Below are 26,014 nucleotides of genomic sequence, written 5' to 3' on the forward strand. Positions count from 1 at the left end.
TACAGTTGTATTGGCAGTCCCCTGTTGCCCCTGCCACATCACATTCTCTGCCTACATATAATGTTTTGCCAGGTGCTCTTGCACAGACCTGATGTGCAGCTTCTGTCTTCCAGCAGTGAAATGTTGCGCCTTGCAGTGGTGTGAGGGGCTCTTGTACTGCCATTGTCTACTCCACACATCACACAGCAGACCATGGTGTGTATCCAACCATCCATGGAGTTTACAGAGCCAGTCTGTCCTGTTGCAGAGTCATCCCCCATCTGTTTCTGGAGGTTCTGCAGGCCCCCAAGAACAGCATATGGGCAAAGTGGGGTCTATATTAGCAGAGGGGATCAGTGGAAATTGCCACCCCTCTTCACAAATGGAAATGCCATTCCATCAGAGAAACTAGATGGTTGGATACATGGCAGTAGGTTCAGGCTGATCATCTGAATTTTGAAATGGATAGGTATGCAACCTGGAAAACCAACATTTCTCTTTCTTTTCCTTGCTACCCAGAGGCCAGCCTGAGCAATCTGGACCCCCAGGAACATGCTCTCATAACGATGATTCAGTTCAGAGTGTCACACTCGCTCAGTCTCACCACGGAAGATGAAAGGGATAGAGGCAACTCGTCCAGAATTATATATGACCCCAGATACCCTTGATATTTCCCCATCCTGTGAAAGGAACTGAGAGAAATAAAGGCTGGAAAGGCTTTTAGAGAGTGTTCCTGTGTATCATATTTCATGTGTGTTTCTGCTTTGAGTATTCTCCTGTCGGCAAACACTCACTAAATCAGAGTAGAGATGGACATAACATAATGCAAAGCAGTAGGACTGCTCTGGGTGTGCCCTCACTGCATTCCCTCCAGTTGTACCTTTTCCATGTCCACAGCTGAGCTCCGGAAAGAAATAATGCTTTTGCAGCTTTGAAGCAGAAGCCAGCAGGGCACAGCACTGACTAGCCAGCCGCTCTGTGATGTCACCAAGTAACCTCCCTAGTCAGCTGAGCAATAAAATAGAAGTTGGGCTTGCTCCTTGTTTAAGGGATCTTCTGTGAACTTTCCATTGAATATTGTCTAACTTCTCCCTAATTTTGCCAGTGAACCTCTTTGAGCCAAGGGGTGAGAGTGTGGGCCGAGGCACAATCAACATATCTCCAAGATGTCAGTATGTCAGTGCCAGGAGGATCATGCCATCCACACCACACTTTATTGTTCAGCTGGAAACTGGCAGGCCAGACAGCATTTGTTAGAACTGGAAATGGCCCTGGGATGCCAGTTGTTAACCCTTAATGTAGACATAAGGACTGGATCGTTCCAGAAGCTTGAACATCACTGCCATCCTACAGTCACTCCATTGGCTACCTATCAGCTCCATGCTCAGTTCAAGGTAATGGTTATTCCATACAAAGCTCTTCACAGCCTTGGTCCAGCATACCTATGGGACTCCCTCCCTCCCTATGTTCCGCCATGGCAGCTTCACTCATCTGAACAGGGTCTCTTGCAGGTGCCCCCCGTACATGGGTGAAATCAACAGCAGCCCATATACGGGCTTTCTCTGTGGTGGCCCCTACCCTATGGAACGAGGCATGCCTGAGGAGGTCAGGAGAGCCCCCACACTCCCGGCTTTCTGCAAACAACGTAAAACTGAATTATTCAAAAAGGCCTTTTTCTCAGCTAAGAGGGCAGTATTGTAGGAAAGGGGTCCCAGATGTTTCGCTAATGAGTTAGGAACCATAGATTTCACCATTAAGTTGCCTTACATATGATCTGTTGCTTTAAATAGGTATTCCTATATACTACCTGTGCTTCATCTTGTTTAATGTAAGTCCTAGAATTGATTATGTTCGGTTTCAGCAATTCTTCAACCCCTGCTAATGATATGTCTTTGTAAACTTCTATTCATTTACCCCATGACATTATTTATGGAAATGTTCCTGACACTGTATGGAAATGCCTGCCCTTGTCCTTGCCACTGATTGTACTAATCCAACACTATGTAATCTGCCTTGAGTCTCAGTGAGAATGGCGAAATATAAATAAATGAATAAATAAAAAAATCCAACAGCAGCAAATCCAGAGGCCGACGTTCCCAAGCAGTTTGTGAGTGACCACTTTCTCCTATCATTTGGCCTTGGCTTCTTGAAATCAGAGGTTGACTTCCTTTGAACAATGAGATTCCATTTAACTTACCAAAGCTGATGGCCATTTGTTAGGCTTTCTCTCCTTCATGAATTGATCTAATCCTTACAAAAAGCTGCTAGTCGTCCTCCTCTCTTCTTGGGGTAGTGAATTCTATAAGTAAGTTAAATGATGTGTGAAGTCATTTTCTTTTTTGTCTTGCCCTGGGTAAAATCTTTGCCTAATCTATCCTACAGGCTTGTTGTGAATCTAAAGCGTCACTCCTAAGCTCCTTGAAGGAAGGGCAGGAGAAAAAAAGTTGTATATGTCCTTTAGTTAATAACAAATAAAATTGATTGGCAGGATAAAAAGTAACATGCAAACAAGTAAACTGGTTAATTTCCCAGGCACTTGGCCAGGCAAAAAGAACAAGGTGGTTGACACCAAGTGAACCCAGTTGCGTATACCAGGGCAGCTTGGCAAAGGTCTGTTGTGGGAGACTGACTGGGCCCACAAGGAAGTTGTGGCTTTGCCCCTTGGCAGGCAAGGCTGTTCTGTTAAAATATTTGCTAAGGAAGAGCAGCAGCAGCTCCACCCAGAATTAACTGCAAACTGAAGCAACAGAGCAGCCGGATTAATAGTTGTGCAGGACGGAGGCTGGCATAGAAAACTTTGCTTGTGGGAGCAAGAGGTGCTGAGAAGTGGAGTCCAGCCTGGGTCTGATCGGAGAGAGACCTACATTGGATATTCCTTTGCTAGAAAAGGTTAGGTTTAAGGTTAATCTGATTCTGTGTGTATCTGTGTTGGCCCAGGGATTGGGACAGGTATGAGAATTCTTCTCTAAAGGCCATATCAATCCCCTTTATGGCTTGGTGTGGTAGGTACCAAACCTTCCTTTTGCCTGACAAAGGCTCTGGCATTACCAACTATGGAAAGCTGCAGACTGGCTACATCATCAGTGTTGTCCTTCTCTTGCCACTGTACCCCTCCTCTGGCTGCCCATCTGTTTGCAGCTGCTCCTCTGGGGAGGTGAACTGCATGGACCGCGAGCTGCGCCTTGTGCCTGACAACCTGCCAGCCAATGCCACCACCATCCTGCTAGACTACAACAGCATTGCTGTCCTCCAGAACCGCACCTTCCTGGCACAGCATGTGCTGCAACGCCTGAGCCTTCACAGCAATCTCATTGTGAGTGTCCACCGCCAGGCTCTGGTGGGCCTTGGTGAGCTCCAGGAACTAGACCTGAGTGGAAACTCCCTGAGCAACCTGCCACCAGAGGCATTCCTTCCTGTACCAAGACTGACGGTGCTAAACCTGGGGAACAACAAACTTCTGAGTCTGGACCCTGAGCTTCTGGGGGCCTTGCCCCACCTCCAGACCTTGTCGTTGCATAGCAATGCTTTGACCTCACTCTCTTCAGCCTTCTTTGAGAATCTGCCTCCCTTGCACAGTTTCAAGCTTGATAACAATCCCTGGGTGTGCACCTGTGACATCCAGCCCCTCTTTCAGTGGCTCACTGATAACGTGGATACAGTTCCAGGTGAGAGGGACATGGGAATGTTAGAAAATATACTTGCTGCTGCTGGTTTAACTGAAGTCCAGATCCATCCCCTCTTAATTCTTACCCCTCTGCCAATGTTCTAGCAATGGTAGACTTTTCTCTTCATGGACTTCTTTTCAGAGCCCAAATACATCTGAAAATGCAAGTATCTCCTATCACAAAATCGCTCCTAACAACTCATATTTTTATATTTGATTCCATGTTTGCAGAATTCCAAGTTATGTTTCAATGGTTAAAGGTGGGGCGATAAAGGTGTTGTCGCCACGGCATGCAAATTCACCCTGTTTTCATCTGTTCAAACGTTTCTGAAGAGTTTTTGGCACCTGAAAATCCTCTGTGGCCAGAGACCATAGCTGAACAAAAGAAAAGAGGGCGTACACTTATGGGCAGTATAAAACTATCAAACTGCCTTCAACTCTTATTTTTTTAAAAATGAATGCCTTTCTCCATCTTAAATGTGAAAGAATATAAGAACAGAAGATATCTTTGGATCTGGTCTAAAAGGGGTCAGTGGAAACCTAAAAGGGGTCAGTGGAAAGGCATTTTAGGGTCAAGTTTAAAAGTGCAGGTTTTTAAAGAGTTGGGTCTGGATTAAAAAGTAAATGGCTGTTAAAAAATAAAGGAGAGCCTAAACAGCCTCAGAATGCCTCTGCAGAATGCCCCCGCATCAAAATAGCACAAGGGAGTCCCCCCCTCCCCTGGTTTTTACTGCTCCACAAGCACAGAATACTCCACGTGGAGCAGAAAAAACAAGGAAAAATCTCTCCTCCGTGCTCTTTTGACATGGGGGAATGGCTTGAGGGAGGAGCCCCTCTTCCTCCCTCAGAGGCATTCTGAGGCCTGTGTGCAAAAAGATGCTGGACTAGATGGGCCATTGGTCTGATCCGGCAGGGCTTTTCTTAAGCCATGGTCAAGAACTTTGAAGGCGATGGGAGGATATTGGCTGTGGGAAAGTTCAATGCTGCACCAGTCTTATCCAAATAGGTGTGTTGATTGTGGGAGTAAGACTGTAATCCTAAGAACACTTTCCTGTGAGTAAGCTGCCTTGAATAAAATGGGACTTACTTCTGAGTAGACTTGCTTAGGATCGCTCCCTGTAATAGTCTTTCAATGCCTGTGTGCCCAGAGCTCTGAGAAACCGGTCTGTCCCAGATCTCCCTGACCCAAGTGCACATGTTTTCTTGCAGTGGGCAGAACTAGTGATTCCTAAAACACTCAAAAGTGGGGTGTTGCTTGTCAGTAGTGGCCAAGAAAATGGAAGCAGAGACAGGTGGCTCACAGTGGGTGGCACATTTTGAGGTATTAGTAAAAGGCAGATAATTCATTGATGGTAATAATTTTTTACTGCACTGTGGAGGCTTTCTTCTTCGAAGTGTCTTGGGAGCCCCTGTTCATTGGAGGAGAGGGAGAGACTGAAGATGTCGGGGGGGAGAGACGTGGGGTCAATTCTAGGACTGCTTTTGTACAGTCCTAGAATTTTTGGGTAGATGTCATGGCATTTTAAAAAATGCTGCCTTGTCCTAAGTGTGTTTTCCTCTCCTTTCTTTCTCTAGAAGTGAAATCAGTCCGTTGCAGACTCCCGGCTCCTCTTGCCCAATACCCCATCATTGACATTGGAAATGAATCTTTTGCTCCCTGCCACGAACCCTGGCTGCTCCCTCAGGACTATGCCTTTTTCCTGCTCATCGGCCCATCCACCTTTCTAACCAGCATCTGCATGTGTCTCCTTGTTGGCTTCCTCGCAGTGGCCTGTGTAAAGATGTTGACTGGGTCGTACACTTATCACGGCCCCCCGGCAACACGTGCAGAGCGCCAGCGTGTTCATCAGTATGTCCACAAATAACTCCTGTTGCGCTCAGATGGTACTTCTAATGTGCCGAGTGCTCTTCTCTTCAATCTGGGCAGCCTTAATTTCAGTGTGCAGAAGGATATTGTTGTTCCTATGTTTCTTGCGTGTGTGTGTGTGGGGGGGGTGCATTACCTAGATGTAATATCGCACAATTGTAAAGCTGAGGTCAGTTTGAAGCCAGGAGTGTCAGGCAGATGAGGCTACTGAACTTTCCTTTCACCTACTACACCCCTAACCTACCTTCCTCTCTATCCCAGAAGTTGCAGGCAAGGTGCTTTTAGGGTCAAAAGAACAATATGGGGGAATCCCATCTTCTGATCTCTGCTTTACATTGCTCCTATAACTGTTCTGAGATGTGGGTCACCATACCCTGCCTTTCAATTAGTGACTTCTTAGTCTGAAGAAATGTTGAGGCCAATATTGCGAGTCTATGGCAAAGGGAGGATTTGAATATAGCCCTTGGAGATGAAAGCCATCATCTGATTCTGCGAACTGCTGCTCCTATCATTTTTGACCCACCATTGGGCTTCTCCGTTTTCAGGCAAGAAAAGGTAAGAGTCCTGCTAGTTGTCGAAGGCTTTCACGGCCGGAGAACGATGGTTGTTGTGGGTTTTCCGGGCTGTATTGCCGTGGTCTTGGCATTGTAGTTCCTGACGTTTCGCCAGCAGCTGTGGCTGGCATCTTCAGAGGTGTAGCACCAAAAGAGGTGCTACACCTCTTTTGGCTGGCATCTTCAGAGGTGCTACACCTCTGAAGATGCCAGCCACAGCTGCTGGCGAAACGTCAGGAACTACAATGCCAAGACCATGGCAATACAGCCCGGAAAACCCACAACAACCACAGTCCTGCTAGTGTTTTGCAGGAAAAGCTGCATATGAAAAGACCCTTAAGTATGGATAAACTGCAGTCGTTTTCTCCAAGCTGCTTTTCTTTTTTAAAAAAATTTATTGGATGGGTCAATATAAACAAATTAAAGCACATATACAATTCATTCCATTTCCCACAAATATATTTCCCCACCCCTCCCCTCTCCCTTTTCAATGTAGACTTCCAACAGCACTCCAACTCCCCATTATTATTATCAATTTATTTCTATACTATAATTGTTCTTAACTTGTTATTGGTAGAGATCTTAACTATATTTTATTTTACTTAATATCTTAAAACCCTTCAAAATACCATAATTGTCCCTTAACATCCCATCTCTTTTCCATGTATTTTTTCAACTTTTTCCAGTCTTCCAAAAACCTTTTCTGATCTTGATCTTTCAAGTTTCTTGTTAACTTGTCCATTTCAGCCATGTGCAACAATTTCCTAGTCCATTCTTCAATTTCAGGTAGTTCTTCTTTCTTCCAGTGTTGAGCATATAAAATTCTTGCTGCTGTTATCATATAATATAACAATGTCTTATCATTTCTATTAACATCTTCTAAATGCAAAGATAATAACAACATTTCTGGATTTTTAACAACATTATACTGGAGTATAATTTTACTGCAGGAAAAGCTGCATATGAAAAGTATGGATAAACTGCAGTCGTTTTCTCCAAGCTGCGTTTCCATTTGTTGCACTTCTGTGCATTCTTCATAATTCCTCTGAACTTTCTCACATCTGATGAAAGGTGGCTTCAAAAACCAGAAAGAAACAATGAGGACATCAAATGGAAAAGCCGCATGAAAACAGGCTTGTGTAATTTCCCTGTAGCTGCTGCAACTGCCGATACAGCACAGCAGCAATTGGGCTTCCGCATGACAGGTTCCACCAGTTTGCCTTCCTCGGACTCCTGGCAGCAACCACCCCCTCCCAATCCACCTGGGCCTTTTCTGTTTTTTTAAAAAATCAGTAATTGAATCTTGTTGTTATGACTATCTATGTATCAAGTTTCTCTGAATTTCCTGCTTTCATTAAATAAAAGGGATGTCTCTAATCCCTTTTGGTGCAGAGATTTCTTTCCCTTTTTTATCTTTGCTGTGAAAGGGGCTAGATACTTTTAAAAGCTGGGTGGTGGGGGAAGGAAATGTCCTCTGTGGGGACAGGAGTGGGGGGAAATAGCTGCCATTTAGGTGAGATTAGGAAAGACCAAACTTTTCTACCTGCACAGCAGCGATTCAGGCTTTGCTCTGATCTTTCCTAAAACTCTGCAGCAAAGCAGGTTTGGGAAAGATCAGAGAAAAACAAGGGAAACCCAAAGTGTATGGCTGCACCATGATGCTGCAGGGAAGCAAGAAAAAACCTGCTTCCTAACAGTATTGAACCAAGATCAAAAAACCAGTTTGGAAATGGCCACTGTCAAGAAGAAGCTCAGAGAAAAAACGCTGTAGTTTGGATCCTAAACAGCTCTTTGTGAAGTTAGACAATTAGAATGGGGCTGGGTTCATAAGGACCTTGCTCTGGTTTTAAAGAGAAAAGGCTGAAAATGCCTTCTGTGATTGCTTTGAGTACCTGGAAGTTGGCAAGCTGGTGCCCCCTGCTGATTATGTTTGAGTGTTGTTCCCAATCTGATGCTTCTCACCCAAAAGCATATGGGCCAAACAAACCCCCTATTTACTCTATTCTGTTCCTCTCCATCTGAGACAAGCCACATTTCCACAATTCAGCTGTCTTAGCCCATTTCCTTCTGGCTGTTTGTCAGTGGGGAAAAAGGATATAAAGCCAGAAAAAAAGGTTTTATTTCTTTTCTTGGTTTTGTTTTTGTTGCTGAAATAACAAAACAGATGGTGCCCTTCAATGGGAGCATTCCAAACAAGTTCAGAGGCATTACCTGCAAACCACACACTGATTGTTTGTACCACCAAGCCAATAGATCAGCAGAGGGTTAGAGGGACTTGCAAGCAGGTCAAGCCTTCTGCTTGTAGGAGATCTAAGAACCTGAGCTGTCAATTTGTGTGATATAGGTCTGAGGTCACCCTGGACAGTGTAGTCTACAGAGAAGCCACCAGCTCACCTTTCTGCTACTTCAGACTATTCTACTGTGACGGCTTATCCAAATGGCTTCTGCTACTACACCCATTAGCAACAAGAATGGCATAGGCTTCCTGCCCAGCCAACAAATTCCACCCTCTGCTTCCTACTGCCTGCAGCTTCTCTAGCCATTGGGCCTTTCCAGCTCTCAGGTACAGGAACACCTGATAAGCGCTGTGTTTTTAGGTTTTTTTTTTTTAAACATTCTGGTTCTTTTGAGAAAGGAAAGGTACTTTTTGCATGCTCAGATAAATATTGCCCTTAAACACGTTTAAAGAAGACTTAGTCCTCTTTGAAGGGGCACTTAGTATATGCTCAGGCATTCAGTTCAAGGTATCAGATGCCTCAGACACAGAGGCCAGTTCCTTTAATGCCTTCCCCAGCACAGCCTGAACATCACAGCCAGCTGGATCCACACCCAGACATCCCTCAGTAGAGATGAGTCAGAATGGAAGCGGATGGTGGAGAAGAGGGTTTGGCAGGCCACCGTGCACGAAAGCACCCTCTGTTTAGGGAATTACATCAACAACAGCTGATTCTGCCCACCACAAACATTTTTCCCACTTGGAAATGCTGCCCCTTCTGTTAGCATAAGCAAACATCACTTGTAAATAGGTGTGTTTGCACATGCATGCCATATCCATGTCAGAAGCACAAGCAATCCATGCTAACAGTGATTCTCGAAAGCTTATGCTACAATAAAGTTGGTTAGTCTTAAAGGTGCTGCTGGATTCTCTTTGATTTTGCTACTACAGACTAACACGGCTAACTCCTCTGCATGCTAACAGTGCAATCCTGAACTGGGTCATACCTTTCTACTAAATTCAGGGGGTTTAGAAGGGTGTAACTGTGCGGTGAATTTCACAGTAAGTTCAGATTTTGTAGTTTGTGTGTTGAGAAATGAGTCATGCTGCAGCCAAAAAAGCTATGGGTAATCATTGGCAATGATAAAGATGGAACAGAGCAACAAATGCTTGCAAACAGAAAAAGAGAGGAAATGCATTTGATGTTTAACTAGTCCCTCTGGCAATAAGATATCATTACTCCAGTTATGATGAACCCTGTACAAGCACTGTCCGTGTACTTGGCATTATCAAACAATTCTGCAATGCCTAAATTTGGCATCTTCCCTACATTCTTATGGTAAAGCACTTCTATACTTTTTTTTCTAATTTTGCATGAATTATTCTGGTGCTCATAATTGTAAGGAGGAGCAAAGAGAGCTGCAGCACACAGAGTACTACTCCCAGCCATGGTAAATGTGAGAGGCTGTGGCCAAGTGGTAGAGTATCTGCTTTGTATGCACAAGGTGACGCATCTTCACATAAATCATACCCAGACACCTTTCTAGTTTCCGAGGTTTCAACTGGCTGCAAGCTTTCAAATATATTTGTTTAACCCTTAGCATTGCCCTCCAGTTAAAGGGCCTCTGTGTAAGATGCTGGAGTGCTACTGTTAGCCAGAAAGTTAGATGGGCCAGTCGACCAAATCATCATAAGGTGGTTTCATAACAAGGAGAGTCAATGGTTCAGGGCTAAAACACATGCAGAAAGTCCCTGTTTCAATCCCTAGCGTAACCAGTTGAATCTTAAGAAGTAGGTGATACTTTGTAATCTGCCTTGAGTCACAGTGAGAAAGGAGGGCTATAAGTGAAGTAAATAAAGAAAGACCTTTGTCTGCCTGAGACCCTGGCGAACCATTGCCACCTGGAATAAGTCATACTGAGAGGGGCTCCGTGTTCACATAAATCTTATTCCGATACCTTACTGGTTTCTGAGGTTTCAGCTGGCTGGCGTGCTTTCAAGTATAGTTGTACAATGATGGGCAGCTATTTGTATTTTAAAAGAGAGCTGAGATTTGCAAGACTTGCATATTCCATGGAGTTGTGACATACCTAAAGCCCTGCCCTATGAAAATCCAGTGTACATACAGAAGCCAGAGGACCCACATTTGTAGTGTTCTGTGAAAGGGGATGGGAGATGCTTCCATGAGCAAAGATGCATTGTCTTTTCCCCTCCACAGGCTTGAATCTAGATAATCGAGACACACCCATACTCTCCAAGTGTAATATAAAGTTTGTTTTGGAACAAACACCCTGAGTGGTTACAAAAAAACACAGTGCAGTTGTAAATAAACATGATTATTATTCATAGTAATTGGATGCAGATACCCAGTTAAAAATTCCATACACACACTCACATCTATTTACAGAGGAACCCAGTGTAACTCTGGGTGCATATATTAGATCACATACTTTATAAAAATTCCTGATTAACTAATTGAGAACAGCTGTCACCCCTCCCTCCTCTACCCAGGTTCTGTACTCAAGGTTGCAAACCTGAATTATAAAATTTGGATGTAATGATGGTTCAAAAAAGTGCAAAAAAAAGAAAAATCCTATTTTTTACTGTGTTTGATACATGTTCAGGATTGTTCTTCTATATGTGCTCCAGGTTAACATTGTTTGACAACTCAAAACCGGGGGCGGGGGCGGGAACAGCCTGGATGTTACTCTGGAAGGCAGAAAAGGTTCTCTCATATTCACCTTAAACTACTGTAATCTCCTTGCGGGGCTGCCTTTGTTGTCTATTCAGAAGTTTCAGCTTGCTTTGGAAAGATGGCGGCTCACCTTTGGATGGAGGTGGGTTGGTGGCCTCTGCCAAGTTTTTATTGCTGTTTTACAAAGAAGAGGAACAGAGACTGAAAGAAAGGGATTTCCACAAAGATCTCCCAGTGGCTTTGTGGGGCTTTGAACCAAAATCTTACAGCAGCAAACCTAACTAGGTCCTATGAAGCATTTGTCCCTTAATCTAGACTAACTAACGTGTATGGTTCTATACTCTCTGTCCCCCAAATCAATTAGAATTTCCTGTCAATATATATTTGTTACACCTCACATTTTAAGTTTCCAAAGCACTTTATATGCTATCTCAGTAATCCCCAAATGATGATGAATATTGGGGTTGAGAGTTCAACATAGTCCTTTAAAAGGATTTAAAACCCTCTGCAATAATAAGGATTAGAATTTTTGGGCCATATCAGTAGAATTCTCCCAGGATGCTCTTGAGCATGGTAACCATAGAAGTAACCAGCCCTAACAGCCTTGCCTCTGAAGGCTGCAAGATTTTTGTAAACAGCTGTCTTTTTCCAAAGGTGGAAATGAGCACTGCTATAATTTGAAATCAATATATATTCCAGAAGGAATGAGTTAATTCTAACCCAGTTCTTTTTGGAAAACATATTTTTGTGTGGAATAACCATTTGGGCAGAGCACAATTCACTGGCCAGCTAGTTTCTGGACACTTATATCCACATATTGCCCTATTCACTAATGTACTTCCCCAGTTTCTCCTCTTAAGAATTTGGATTGCAAGGCTGGGATTCTGGGGCAGACGTCTGCCCAAGACCTTGGAAAGTGTCTGCTAGTGACAGGGGAGGTGACAATTCTGGATTATGTCTGACTTCATATAAGGCCACTCCATATAGCGTACATTTTCAAAAGGCTAAAGGGGAGGCAAGGCCAGGGAAAGCATAGGCACTGCATAAGAAGGAACAACTTGTTTGTCCCAATTCAACATCTGGTCTTTGCATCAAAGGCTGCATTCTGATAATCTGTATAGTGTGAAATACAATCAAGTGCTTAAGCATAGCTGCTATGTCCAGACTAGTAAACTAGAAAAATCAGCACCATTGGCCCTTACACTTCCAAGGGCAGCCAGATGATGGTGCAGTTGTGATGACAATGAGTTGCTCGCTTGATCCCTCCACAGCTATAGGAGAATTGGGGTGGACAGGACTTTTTGTCTTCTTGATTTTCTATCTGTAGTGACAGAACCCTGAAACAGTGAGAAGTGAAAGCTCATGAAGTGCAACAAAGAGGCTTAGGCTGGATGTGGGATGCTCCAATTCAAAATCCAAATGTGCCACAAAAGCTGACTGGGAAGCCTTGAGTGCAAAGTCACTGTCTTTGCAACTCTTTCCCAAGTTGCCTTGGGCAATTTTTTAAATGGCAGCTTATTTATAACATGCATAAATAACTGACCACAAAGGGCTATTTTGAATATGAACTAAGCCTGGGAAATTGTGCAACCCACCCTGAGCCCAACTCTTGGGGAGGACAGGAAGGAAATCAGGCTTGTAAATAAGAACTCTTTACTCTCTGTAGCCCCAGTTAAGGATAAACAAAACTTTCCAGAGTGAGTAGGAGATGTGGTTTCCCACCCCTTGCAGTATGTACAAGGCTGTTTTGCAAAGCTGTGTCTCAGAAAACATCAAGGCTGTTCCTGGCAGAATTTTCAAGCCACAGTTCAACAAATGGAAGCAGAGAACATCCCTGTTGTCCGCCTTCACTTTTGTTAACATTCCCTTTATACATTTCTTTAAAACACTGGGGGAGTGGAGAGGGAGGTATCAAAAGTTCCTCTTTAACAATGAGCCAGAACCGAAAAACAGGGAGGGGGGGCAGTACCCCTAGACAAGGGACAAAAGTGGCACTGTATGTATATAGAGGGGCAGGATCATCCCAATCCCAATCAGAGATGGCTCCCCCTCTGAGGGGGATGGGCATGTTCTTTGCATGGCGCACTATGTACAATGACCCGTGAGTGCTGGGGGACATGGATTCCCCTCCATAGTCCTCCTATGTGGTGTGAACATGGGATAAGGCAGGCTTATGATGTTCCATACATGCATGTCTGATAAAGAGACTCCCCTTGCTGCAAAGGAACCAAGTCTGCTTCGATGAGTGCTTGTATGTTCCATCCTTGGAGTGTTTGTTGTGCTACATGGAGCCACCTTCTCTATCTCAGTTGGTGTCACAAAGAGAAATAAATGGAGGTCACCAGCTATGCAAAGTGGGATTTGGTCACTCCAAGGCTTTGTGTTCTGTAGTTTGTCCCAAAGCTGGGATCTCAGCTGGCCGAGGAAGAGAAGGGGATCTACAATGCGAGGGAGAAAGCAATGCAGACGCCGTGGCTGGATGGCAAAGGCTTTCCTTCAGTGTGTGCAGGAAGAACCCATCAGAGTCTCCATTGGTCTGCCCCTTGTGAGTCTGCCTGGTCACAACCGGTGGTGACAGTGCCCAGATATCACACCACGGTGCTGACCGAGGGGTCGGAGAGGTTGAGCTGCCCCGTGATGTCGGTGGGATGATACTGCTGCAAGAGACAAACAGACAGACAAAGAGGGCAAGGGATTAGGCAGGGTTGGGCCAGGTCACCCAGCTCAGTTGAGATGCATGCCCCTATGGGAGATCACTCAGGGATGATGCAACGGCTGCAGAGGCAATCAAAGCTTCTGCTGCCAGCCAGAAATCTCTGCAGCTCACCTCTGGTGAGAGCACTTTCCACATCACCTGGCTATGGTTGTCTCTGTTCTGGGGTGGAACCACAAAGAGTGTGCAAGCCAGCTTATGGGGTTGCTTATTTTGGGGCGGCTTAGCTGGGGCTAAACAAGGAAGGTTCCCACACACACCGCCCCTTAACTGCCTTCCCTTTGCAGCACATTCCCTCCCTCCTAGTTCCAGAGACCTGGAATTTGGATTTAGTGGCAGATGAATAAAGAAATGCACAACTCAGTTTGTTTGGTTTGTGATAAACTGAAAAGACAGTTGTTAAGGTGAAAATGCTGACACATGTCATGTGTTAGAGACAAGGCCTGTGACTGAATCTCTGCTGTCCCTGCTGGAGGGGTTGGTGCTAGCCCCGTGGGAACGACCAATGGGTTTGTTCCAACTGGAAACAAAACCAGCTTTGTATTTTGTCATTCTTCTCTCTCTGCTGGAAAACTCCTTGAGGGAGTGGCACTCCTCCCCAACCCCACTCCTTTACCTAAATGTTTGAAACCCAAGAGAATTGGTGTGTCAATATTATTTTTTTTCCAAAAAATTCCGAATCTGTAAGTTGAACAAAGGTGCAAACAACTTTGACTCTGCCCCATAGTGATATTACACGCAAGATGATTTATTGGGTGTTGCTTTGATGCCCTCTGGTTAAAGGCAGGTAAGGTGCATTCAGATTTCCAGGACAAAGAGGAGCATTGCAGCATTTCTGATCTCTGCCGGACAGACAGGTGGACAGGATCCTTCAGCTCTTTGCTGGTCTTCTTCACCAATCCTCGTGGTTGTCAAGAACCAGCATGTGAGAGATCACAAGAAGAATATTCTGCGGGATGCCAATATCTGCCCGGGCCCTAATTTAATTTGTTTTTTTCTGCCCTCCTCATGGTTTCTTGCTATGTGGCAGAGTTTAAGGTTGTTCTGGTGCCTTTACTCTCACTGGCAAGAGTTTAGATCTGTTTGCCCTTGGCTTGCACCTTCCCAAGCTTCCTGCTGTGACAGCAGAGATATGCATCATCTCTCAGGGATTCCCCGGAGGACAGGGAGGGTTATATGACAGCATTGGTGGCCCTTTCCCACATTGCAGTGGAGAGCCAACCCCCTTGTACGATGCTCCAGTGGCCATCAAAACCATTGACCAGTGGCAGCCTTGGAGGCATTTCCAAACTTTGTTTGGCTTTTTCTTTTTCTTTCTTTCTCTCTCTCTCTATATTTTTGGATATTCAAAAGAATGTTCAAATCCAACTCTTTTCCCACCCACTGACCTCCAAGTCCCCTCCCCATGGTCTGTAGGGTCTGCCATTCTCCCCTTCCCTTCTTTTTTTTTTGCTGTCCCTGCCTCAGCCCTTTTACTTTCTGCACATTGCAAACCCCCCATAATACAGGACTTTGGATACAGGACAAAAGCGAATGAACATTCAGGACAAGAGCCCACCCTGTGCTGAGCAGCTCCTGAAGCCGGGGATTCTCTACAGGGCTTATCTGCAGCTCACGGATTCTGGGCGTGGTGACATCGCGGGGCTGTCTGTAGGGAGCAGGCGCATCAAAGGGATTGTCTATTACAGAGGCATCGGCTGCAGTTCCAGAGTTAAAGGCAAAATCGAGTTTTGCAAAGAAAGCAGGAATCTACTACCCTTGTCACTGTGCCCAAAAGAACGCCATCCTGCCCGCCCAACAACCTCTGGAATTTGCCCTGGAGACGTCTGTGCAACCTTTTAACATGTTATTTCCCCCACACACGAACATTTGCTTTGTCAGTTTAGCCTGCTTAACCTTTCTGGGTCCCAAGATGGCTGTACCATACCCTCCAACTGGGCCTATTTCATAGGTATGGTGTCTATTTTCTTGCCAGCTGATTACTGGCTTGTGCTGAATTTTCCCCAAATGATATGAACGTATGACTTGCTAGATCAGACCTATGTTTCCAAGAAAGGCCAGCAAGGTGCCATTGGAAACTCAAAAGCGGGCCATGAAGATGACGGGCACCCCCTGTTGCTTATTGCCCGCTACTAGTACTCAGAGGTAGGCTGTGTCTCAGCATGAAGGTTTCATTTAGCTCTCCTGGCTAATAGCCATCGCTAGGCGTATCCTCTGTGGTGCTTGTCTAGCGCTTTTTTAAAAAAAGCCATCTAAGTCTCAACCCTGACTCTGATTTTTTTACACAGCCATACATGATATAAGGAATTGAAGTTCCCAATCATGTGGGGCTATGGTTGCCAGCCTCCAGGTGGTGGCTGGAGATCTCCTGGAATTATAACTGATCTCCAGGCCATAGAGATCAGTTCCCCTGGAGAAAATGGCTGATTTGGAGAGTGGAGTCCATAGCATTACACTCTGCTGAAGTCCTCTCTTCCCCAAGCCCCACCCTCTCTATGCTCTACCCCCCCCAAATCTCCAGGAATTTCCCAGGCTGGAGTTGGCAACCCTATGTGGGGCCCTGATCCAGCCTGGAACCATGGCACAGAGGAGAAAGGGCTTCAGCTTTCCTTCCCATGCCATTTTCCCAAGCCAAAATGGCCAGCTTTTGCTCAGCTGTGGTGCTCCATGTGCCCCCCACAGTGGAGCAAATATGCCCTTTCCAGGCCATTTAGGCTCAGGAGAACAGTGTGGGAGGAAAGACTGATGCCAATCTTCCTCAACCCATGCTGCAGTACCTAGCCAAATGCAGGCCCTAGCATTATGGCACATTAGGGAGCTACAGTTCTCTGATGTCACATTTGGCTTTACAAAGATCACACTCGAGTCAGGCAAACCTCAACCCAATTCATGACAGATGGGCCTTAAGTTTGGGCCTAAGTTAGTGGTTATTAATGATCTCTTATGATACCAAAATGTACAAGTTAATTGTGCATTTTTACAAAGATATCTGCTGCCCTAAGTCTCCCACAAATCAACTTCATTGGACTGCTCCTCATTCTTCTAGTCTGACAAATGAGGAAAATTTCTCTCTCTGTGCACAGTTTGTAATTGTGAAGCAAACTACCAACTTTATTTGCTTGGATGGTCTAATATCAGCTCTTCGGCTTTGAAACAACCCTTAAGAAATTTGCTATGAAAAGTATAGTATTTACAGTGCAATCCTAAGCAGAGTTACTCCAGTCTAGGCCCATTTAAATCAATTGGTTTAGACTGGAGTAACTCTTCTTAGGATTGCACTGTTAGTGATGCTACTTTTGATCACCACATTGGAAAATGTTCATGTATCTAAAAGTAAAAAGGAATGGGTTTAGAATCAGCAGAGAAACGGACACTTTCCACTCACCTGTACAACATGGCCTGCCCTACCAATCACAACATAATAGACAAAAATGGCAGCTCCACATGGGCCTAAATCACTTGCCCAGGAACCCCAAAATAGGTATAGTCAAATACACCATGCATGATTGGCAGGGCTGTGTTTGGTTTGGCAGATCATATGTTGTGCAGACCTCTTTTGGGCAGTCATCATTTCTAGTCAACTGTGTCCATTGAGTCACTGTGCTTGCTTACAGTTAGGGTTGCCAACTCCAGGTTGGTAAATTCCTGGAGATTTGGGGGATGAAACCTGGAGAAGGCAGGGTTTGCGGAGGGGGGGGGAACCTCAGTGGGGAATAATGCCATCCGAAGCAGCTATTTCCTCCAGGGGAACTGATGTCTGGAGATCAGTTGCATTTCCAGATCTTTAGACCCCACCCACCTGGAGGTTGGCAATCCTGTTTGTCTAGCTGTGTTTACATGGGCCTAAGTTCCATTGTCAAAATGTATTTACTTTCCAGCTTTCAAATACATTGTCTCCTGCATAATATCAGACAAGTCTATTAGTTTTTGGCGAATATTGGTTGGTGTGGGATACAGTGTAGTTTGAGGAAGGGACTTTGAACAAAATTCCCACCACCTTCATGACTGCAACTCCCAGAGTACTGTTGGGGAAGTCATGACAGTCAATGAGATTTGAAACTATTTTAAATGTGAGTAGAAGTGAAGTGGGCTCAGCCATTTTAAGATGTGATTCTGAGGGGAAGGTTTCCTGTAAAGATTTTTGCTGCCAATTTTTGGTGGATCAGGAAACACAGAGGCAAAGGCCCTCAGGTTATAAAAGAATGACAAAATGACCGTAATCTCTCCTTGATGTTTCTCTGTTAAAGATGGCTCTCCCTTCCAGGATTTCCCTCACAAGATTTCCTTCCTGTTTGCAACGTGACAGTGTGTATCCAATCTCTAAACCTTTGAAATGTGAAAACCATGTGGAAATAGCTATTTTTATTAAGTGCAGGCTTTGGTTATCCTCTCAGAAAACGTTAAACAGGGACAGAAATGTTAACAGACAATTCTCAGGGGACATTCCCCCCTCCCCTCCCCACGGATCAGGAAGATTGTGATTCCCGTTTTTGACAGAGGAACTTAGTTATGGAGAGCAGAAAATGATATTTAATGAAAAATGAAAAATGTCTTCAGTAATAATGGCTGTTAGAATCAACGTACTCTTTCACGGTTCAGTCTGAGGTGACAAGGTGCTGTCAGTCAAGGTAGCTGATTGCTCTCATCTGCATTTAATCTCCACTATATTTCTTTCTCTTTCTTTAGAGCAAACATGTTGATGTTTGTAAAACATCTTCTTTGAGGCGGGGACTAATAATGGGATGTGGCAGCCATCATAAGGCATAGTGCCTCATAATGATAAGGTGGGTTAGATGTAAGCATTTTAATGGCAGAGTCTCTCTCTGAGGACTATTTCTGTAATAATGTCTGATATACTGGGCATTTATAGACCAGTTTTCTTTAGTGTTCAAAGAACACATATATAAGCTTGGTAGTAGTTTACAGTGCACTGTGAGGTAGCCCCGTAGCCTTATCCCCATAATGCAGATGAAGATTGAGGCTGTGAGGAAATGAGTTTCCTAAAGACACAGCATGCAATCTGGAGATCGCTTCCTAGTAATATGCTTAGGATTGCAGTCCTGGTGAATCCATAGCTGAAGAAAGCATATAATTTTTTTTTTCCAACTTTTTTCTAAGTAGAATTTGAGCCACGAATTTCTGGCATGCACTTAGCCAACACAGTACATGTAAGATTGGCCTATTGTTCATAAATATCTTTTTATTTTCTCTGAAACTCTGCCATGGAATTATACAAATTGACATATTTGAATTGCCAAAGTTGGATAACTGGTATTAGACATGAAGAACTTCTATTATGTTCTATAGGGGAATTAAAAATGGCTGCTCCATGGGGAAATTTAGACCAAAAGTGGAGGTAGGTGGAAGCTATCAAGTGGTAATTTGATACATGACAGAAAAGTAGTAAGGGGGCAGTAAGAATAGTAGAACTTCACTGTGCCACTCCTAGACAGTGGCTTCCATAAAGGCACAATGCAGCATGAAGATTTTCTACTTGACTGAGGGCCAAATTTACATGTTTTACTGGAGATGAATGACTGGATTTCCTGACATTTACAAGCAGCTGAAGAGGGACCCCATTTTGATTGGGGCTGTAGTTCTGGGCAAGCCCTTTCCCAGTCGTTTCCCCATGATTGTTTTTCTGATCAAAACCTTCCAGGTTGCAATTAGAATAGAAATTCCCTATCCCTGTTGGTGTGAACTGCAACCTGAGGAGGAAAGACGATTGGGAAAATGGGGAGAGCCTGCTGTGTTATTATAAACACCCATCTAAACCAGGACTCGTGTGACTGAATTTTAGGGTCAAAATACACTGGGAAATGTTGATTATATCTATTCAATGCAACATTTTAATGGTAGTATGATAGTCCTGTCAGAATGTATCAGCGTAAAACATTTTAGACCGCATTTTGAAAAGATTGTCAAGGAAAATTAGAAAACTTTAATTTCTAAAACAAGAGTTATCTGAGCTAAGACCTACATTGCCCTCTTCCTGGAAAGGAACCCTCTTGTAGAATTTTAAAGTGTGGGCATCAGCTGCCATTACCCAGAGTTGAGAGAAAAAAATAACTCTGTACATGTTCATATGTAGTCTTCTTACATAATATTTGAGCCCCATGGCACAGAGTGGTAAGCTGCAGTACTGCAGCCCAAGCTCTGCTTACACGACCTGAGTTCCATCCTGGCAGAAGCCGGGTTCATGTGTCCGGCTCAAGGTTGACTGGCCTTCCATCCTTCCGAGGTCAGTAAAATGAGTACCCAGTTTCCTGGGGGTAAAGTGTAGATGACTGGGGAAGGCAATGGCAAATCACCCTGTAAAAAGTCTGCCAAGAAAATGTCATGATGCGACGTCCCCCCATGGGTCAGTAATAACTCTGTGCTGGCACAGAGTTACCTTTACTATTTGTTGCTTTAAAAGGAGCATGGCTATAAATGGGAAGGAATAATGCTAAAAGGATGCAACTAAAGAGGTGTGGATGGCCTGTAAGATTAGCAGTGTTCTTAAAAGATTTTCCACAACTTAAAACCTTGGCTTTCTGGCCATAGTTGTGTGATTTTAACTCTCGCTGAGTTAAAAATGCTTGCCAATGCCTATATTTCTCCTACTGAAATAAATGGAACTTAACAATACTTATCTTTGGTTGGGTTGTGACCAATCTGGGAACCAAATCATAATGGGTAGAGTAGTTAGACATTCACTGTTTTGGGTTGCCAGCCTCCAGGTGGTGGCTGGAGATATGGAATTACAGCTGATCTCCAGCCTACAGAGATCAGTTCCTGTAGAGAAAATGGATGTTTGCAGGGTAGACTGTAAGGCATTATATCCTGCTGAGGTACCTCCCCTCCCCAAACCTGACCCTCTCCAGGCTCCATCCCCCAAATCTCCAGGAGTTTTCCAACCTGGAGCTGGCAACCCTACTAGATCTGTGCTAGATATTTACCTGCTAGATCTGTGTGCAGTTACATTGCTAGCACAAATTTAGTTTCAAAATTCTTAAAACTGTTTTATTTGAGGTGCTCCCCAAAAAACACATGCACATATTCAGCCTTGAGAAAAATGTCTTTTTTGGAGCTAGAATTTTAAAAAAACAGATGGTGGCATGCTACTATTGGGCATTGTGTAAGCATTTTTTATTTCAGTAGCTGGCTAGAATATTACAAAGTCCTTGTATATCTAAAGGGAAATAAATGCATCTGCAGCAAGAGCTAATGTTATACATTTGCATAACTTCGCTTTAAAGTGAATGAGTCAGAGGTCTAAGAAACAGAGCTGCAGTTATCTCATTTATTATAAATGTCACTTGTATTTGACTATTGGATTACAGGCAGGGCTGCATGTATGGTATGGGGGACAGAAAAACCAGCAGAGGCTGTTGTATCTGGCATGGAATTAGTTTCCTGAGAATCTCATCTAAACTTCTAGCTGACCTAGTTAAGAAAGTATGAATGAATGTGTGGGCAAGGTTGATAAAGTGACTGAATAAGATTCCTAGTTGTTGGGGACCCTCCTCATAACTAATGGCAGAGATTATGCCAAATAAGGAAAACTGTGCTTAATTTGGATAATTTGTACAATGTATATTGTCCACTAAGTTCAGCTTTTCTTGGTGCAGAATTATAATTTGTCCTTTAATGGAAAGTATGTATAACCTAGCTTTTGAGGCATAGGAACTCTTGGCCACCATTCCCTCTCCTAGATGTGCTGGTTTTGTTGTTGTGTGGAAGAGGGGGGATCCAAGGAAGGTGGAAACAGATAGAGAACTCTAACTAACCATCCTCAAGGCTTTGGCTCAATCCCAGCACTACATTACAATATAGTCTTACGAAGGTTCCCTTTTGTTAGGAGGACCAACCAAAATTATACAAAAATGTGTACAAGCTTTTCAGTTCACTAAAACTGTCCATCAGACTAATGTAAATTAAAAACAATAAAGGAGGTAGTGATGAGAAAAGGTCTTCTTTTGAAATGTAATTAATTTTGGTTGGTCCTAATAAAAGGGCTTACATGGGTTATGTTTCTGGTTTTGCATTTTGCTCTGGACCAATGTGGCCACAAACAGTCTTTGAGACTTAAGTAGTCATGTTATCTCCTCTGGGAAACTTTAGAACTATTATGGGAGATGCTTAGTATCTATGGCTGATTCCACACTACCTTAGCTCCCGCTTTTCTCGTGCAATGATTGCATCATCAGTTATTGCGCAGTCTTCGTTCATTTTTCCACATTACCCCTGGAACAGCGTTTCTCCTGCGCAATCAGATGATCACATCCCCTTTTAAAAAGATGCATCCAGGGGCGGGAAAAACCCGAACGGCCCCGGTTTATTTATTTATTTTTTAAAAAAGTCAAATTGACGCTATATCGACGAGTAAGCATCCTGGTTCAATGGTACAACGACACCATTAATATAATATATTTTTAAAAAATCACCCGAGACACTTACGATGAGCGCTCGGAACATCACAGCCTGCATGCTGGTTGAAATCATCCGGGAATGGGTGAGCGGTCACGATCACCTACAGCAGCATCCCACAGCAGAGCTTCATTTTGTCTTTGGAAAATTGACATCTGCGCCTAACTCGTCGGCACAGTCCGTGTTGGGTGTAACATGAGCCATGATTTCAGTATCATGTGGGTGCCCCCCCCCAAATATATAAATTGAATTAACATATGAAATTGTTCCTCTGATATTTGAGGTCTGCCCGCTTTTTTAAAATGAGATTAATATGATGAGATGTCGCCATATCGACATGGTACTCTTTTATTTTTTAAAAAAAGGGGGTGGGGACAAAGGCGGAGAATTACTCCTTAATTGGGAGGCGGGTCAAGAGAGGCTCGGAATTCAATGGAGGGCAGTTATTCGTCAAAAGATAACCCGCGGCGAAAGTGCAATGGGCTGTGGCGACGCCATGCCGAATTAATGATGGCTTTGGAGACAATGCGTGTGAACAGATGAAGGAATGGCACTGTGGAAGCGAAAAACTGCCGCGAGAACGACGGTAGTGTGGATTCAGCCTATGTTAGAGGATTTTTCAGCATGCATCAAGCAGGATTATTTGGAAGAAGCTATTAGAGAATAGAGATAACTGATTATATACATCTGTAGTGTAGAAATGACCTTAGAAATAAACTTTGGTCTTCTGGCCCTATTGCCTGCTCAAAAGCTGAGCCAACCTTCCAGCAAACAGCCTCTGCAATTCAGACCACAGTTAATGCTTCTGGCAGACAGCAAGTCCACTGCAGAGATTTGTGTGCAGTGCCATTTTCTTCAGTGAACCAAGCCAAACTGTTTGTGGGGCATGGAAAGTATTTTTAAAAAATGAGTTTTCAGCCAATTTGACCCGCAGTAAAAGTAATATCTGATGAGTGATTTATTTATTTTTTAAAAATCAGACACAACTGTAGATCATCTGAGATGTGGACACCAGTAATAGTCTTGATGAATGCTATCTTTGATCTGATGGGGATGCAGTCTGGGGAACCCCACTGCTAAATAGTGGTAGTCTCTTAGCTTTCACTAAAAGCTAGCTCGATGCATGAAGGACACATACAATATTAAGATACATTTTGTCAAGAGATTCAAGAGATCCATGATCAGATCTCCAGCTGTCTCTAACTGCACTTAAAAACAGTTGTTTTGGGAATTGGGTATGGAGTTGTGATGCTGGTGGGAGAGGTTAACCCTGGTTAGACATCGCCCCCTTCCTCCAACTGCTATTAGCCCTGGTAGAGAAAAAGTCAGAAACTTTTAAGATTCTATGTTGAGAAGGGATCACCAAGTGGAAGCCTGTGGGCCAAATTCAGCTCCTTAAAAGATACTGATTGGTTCCTCAGTTGCCAGCTTAGGGGTAGAAGAGGTATGGAGAAGTGGTGCCTGGTATGCAGGCTATTTTAAAGGGAAAAGGCAGAGGCACTGACTCACCAATTTCTCAAAGCAGGCCTCTAGTGTTGCAAGCCAATTTGGACCAAAAGTGCACCCAGCTCCAAGAAAGGAGTATCTTCTTAACCATGAGGTAGACAGAGAGTCAATAGCGAGTCCATCTCATAATCTGCATCAAACATCTTAGTTTTCCTAGCGAGTTTCCCCAAACTTTCATGACTGTGCAGGACTCTGACTAAAGAAGCCCTTCCCTAATCCAGATCTGTGGCAGCTGACTGTGATTACTTGATGAGAGAAATGTTCTCTGTGTGTTCTCAGAAGTACTCTCCAGGTTTTTATTTTCATGTTCCACAGCTGACGCCCACCACCACACCTAAGCTACATGTATGGGAAGTGGGGCACACAATTTGACCTTCCCTGCTCTACTCCTGGGCAGGGGGATGGTGTTCTCTTGCAACCCATGCACTTGTGTGTCTAACCCCTTCCTGCTCAACGTAATCTAGGGCCAACAAAAGACTGCCCCCCCTTTAAAGAAAATGGGGAAAGCATAAAAATCAAAAATAAGTTTTTTAAAAAACTCACAGCAGTAGGCAGTTTTGTGAGCCAACTTCTTATGCTGCATAGCGCAAAACAGAAATGTTTCCTGCTTTCCAAATGCTTTAACGTGCAAAGGGGCATCCAGCAGAGTTCATGCAAACAGGGAGGTGCCCCAACTTTGACTGAATTGTGCGTGCAACCCACCCGCCCCCTTCAGAGGGGGATGTTTGAAAGCAAGAAGTTTGTAGCAAGCGGGAGTTTCAACACTACTTCTGGTCTCGTGGGAGACATTTTGTGTTGAAATGGAGTAGTGCTTTAATTTCAAATCAGGTTGGCTTCCTTTTTTCTCTTTAGCTTGGCTTCCTTTTTTTTCTTTTTTAAACATTTTTGCTTTTCAAAACTCCTTCTCTCCAAATCATCATTGTCTGACCCTGCCCTGCTCTGACCATAAATGTCATAAGCAGAGACAGATGTCAGTTGTGCATAAAGACCAAATCCTGAAGGTTCTGACCTGTCACTTAATTTTTTTCAATCAAACACAAAAATCACAGGTAGAGAATGTGATAAACATATGACCCAGAGTGAGGTGAGACAGTGCCCAAATTAAATTGGGGCAGAAGAGGGTGGAGGGGTCAGTGACTGCTTTAGTCATACAATGACAAACAGGTACAAAAACACTCAAAAACAGGAAAAATACATCTCTGTTTCTCTTTTTTCTTTTTTAAAGTCAACACCAGGAAGGTGAGGAAAATATAAACCATATTTCCAAATAAAATGAAGTCATCCAGTCCAAAAAACAAAACGAAATGAAAAAGAATTGAGAACAAGAAACTCACTGCAGTAATCTCCAAACTCTTCACAGGACACTACAAAGCAACCAAGACCTTCCTTGCCCTCCAGGACTTTGGAATCTTTCGAGGGACACGGGAATGACTGACTGACTGACCGACTGACTGACTGACCGACTCTTGACGGACATGAGGCTATGGTAGGTTACACTGGCAGCTTCGGGATGAGTGTGTGGTTGTTGATGGGATGACAGAAGAGAAAGAGAGAGCAAGAGAGAGAGAGAGAGAGAAAGAGAGAGGGCATAATTGGTCTTCTTCCTCTTACCGTGTCTTTGGAGGACCTACGTCTCTTGAAGCTGGAGGCCAGGGTAGAGGTGAAGGACCTAAAAGTGGCTTTCTTTTTAGGGTCTGGTTCTGCTCTACCACTTTTTCTATCCTAAAATGAATATGTATATAAGCGATTAGATCTCCAGTGGGTGGTTGGGACCTCTACACCTAGATGAACACTGCCCCACGTCACGATCCTTGGTTTTTCTCTGCTTTTTTTCTCTTTTCTTAAATTGTGGTCAAGCCAATGACTGAGATGTTTTATGGCTGTCAGTCCCAAACATACAGGGCCCTAAAACTTAGCTCTGGTCTTACGCAAGGGTTGACATGTTCTCTATGGTCTACATTGGAATGGCTTTGAGACTTGAAGGAAACAAACCCCTTGAGGGCCGGGAGGGGACAAGCAGCTTCATTTATCCTGGGTTTAAAGTTCAGAGGCCTTGGGAGCTAGCTTGGCTTCCCCATGAAAACTGGGCTCAAACCAATGGCCTCTTTATTCCCTAGAAGGACTAACCCCTTCCTGCCAAAGCTGAGCTGACTAGAGAGAGAGGTGAGACACTTTTCACCTACCACTAAATAAAAATGCTCGGGGCCTTTTCTGAAGGTGAATCCTACGGCCACAAGAGAGAGAGAGGACTGCATTGAAAGAGAAGGTCATTGTATGTTAAAAAAAAGGTATTCCAAAAATTTCAATGACGCTTGGCGCAAAGCTGAACTGGTTTTTCCAAAGTAAAAACAAAAAACCAAAAAATTTAAATTAAAATCTCTTAAACAAGGAAAATAAAAGGAAAAAGCA

The 26,014-nt window shown here is 43.9% G+C and overlaps 2 protein-coding genes across 5 annotated transcripts in view; one reads left to right on the forward strand and one right to left on the reverse strand.

Moving 5' to 3' along the window:
• Window positions 1-2,740: 2,740 nt before the first annotated feature.
• LRRC26 (leucine rich repeat containing 26) lies at window positions 2,741-6,146 on the forward strand. The gene is made up of 2 exons (XM_054998400.1): window positions 2,741-3,644; window positions 5,219-6,146. Exons 1-2 carry the CDS (start codon window positions 2,969-2,971, stop codon window positions 5,506-5,508), a joined length of 966 nt encoding a protein of 321 aa, XP_054854375.1. The 5' UTR covers window positions 2,741-2,968; the 3' UTR covers window positions 5,509-6,146.
• A 7,416-nt stretch (window positions 6,147-13,562) lies between these two features.
• The window catches only part of GRIN1 (glutamate ionotropic receptor NMDA type subunit 1), a 53,270-nt gene continuing 40,818 nt past the window's right edge, over window positions 13,563-26,014 (reverse strand). For 2 of the 4 annotated variants that reach the window (XM_054997771.1, XM_054997770.1), the window contains 2 exons: window positions 25,217-25,327; window positions 13,563-13,631 (listed from right to left, as the gene is read on the reverse strand). In XM_054997771.1, coding sequence (XP_054853746.1) covers window positions 13,563-13,631; window positions 25,217-25,327 — 180 coding nt within the window. The remainder of the gene's footprint in view (window positions 13,632-25,216; window positions 25,328-26,014) is intronic. The other 2 variants (XM_054997774.1, XM_054997772.1) reach the window with 1 other exon arrangement.

The sequence above is a fragment of the Eublepharis macularius genome, chromosome 14 (genome assembly GCF_028583425.1).
Source record: "Eublepharis macularius isolate TG4126 chromosome 14, MPM_Emac_v1.0, whole genome shotgun sequence".
Classification (NCBI taxonomy): Eukaryota; Metazoa; Chordata; class Lepidosauria; order Squamata; family Eublepharidae; genus Eublepharis; species Eublepharis macularius.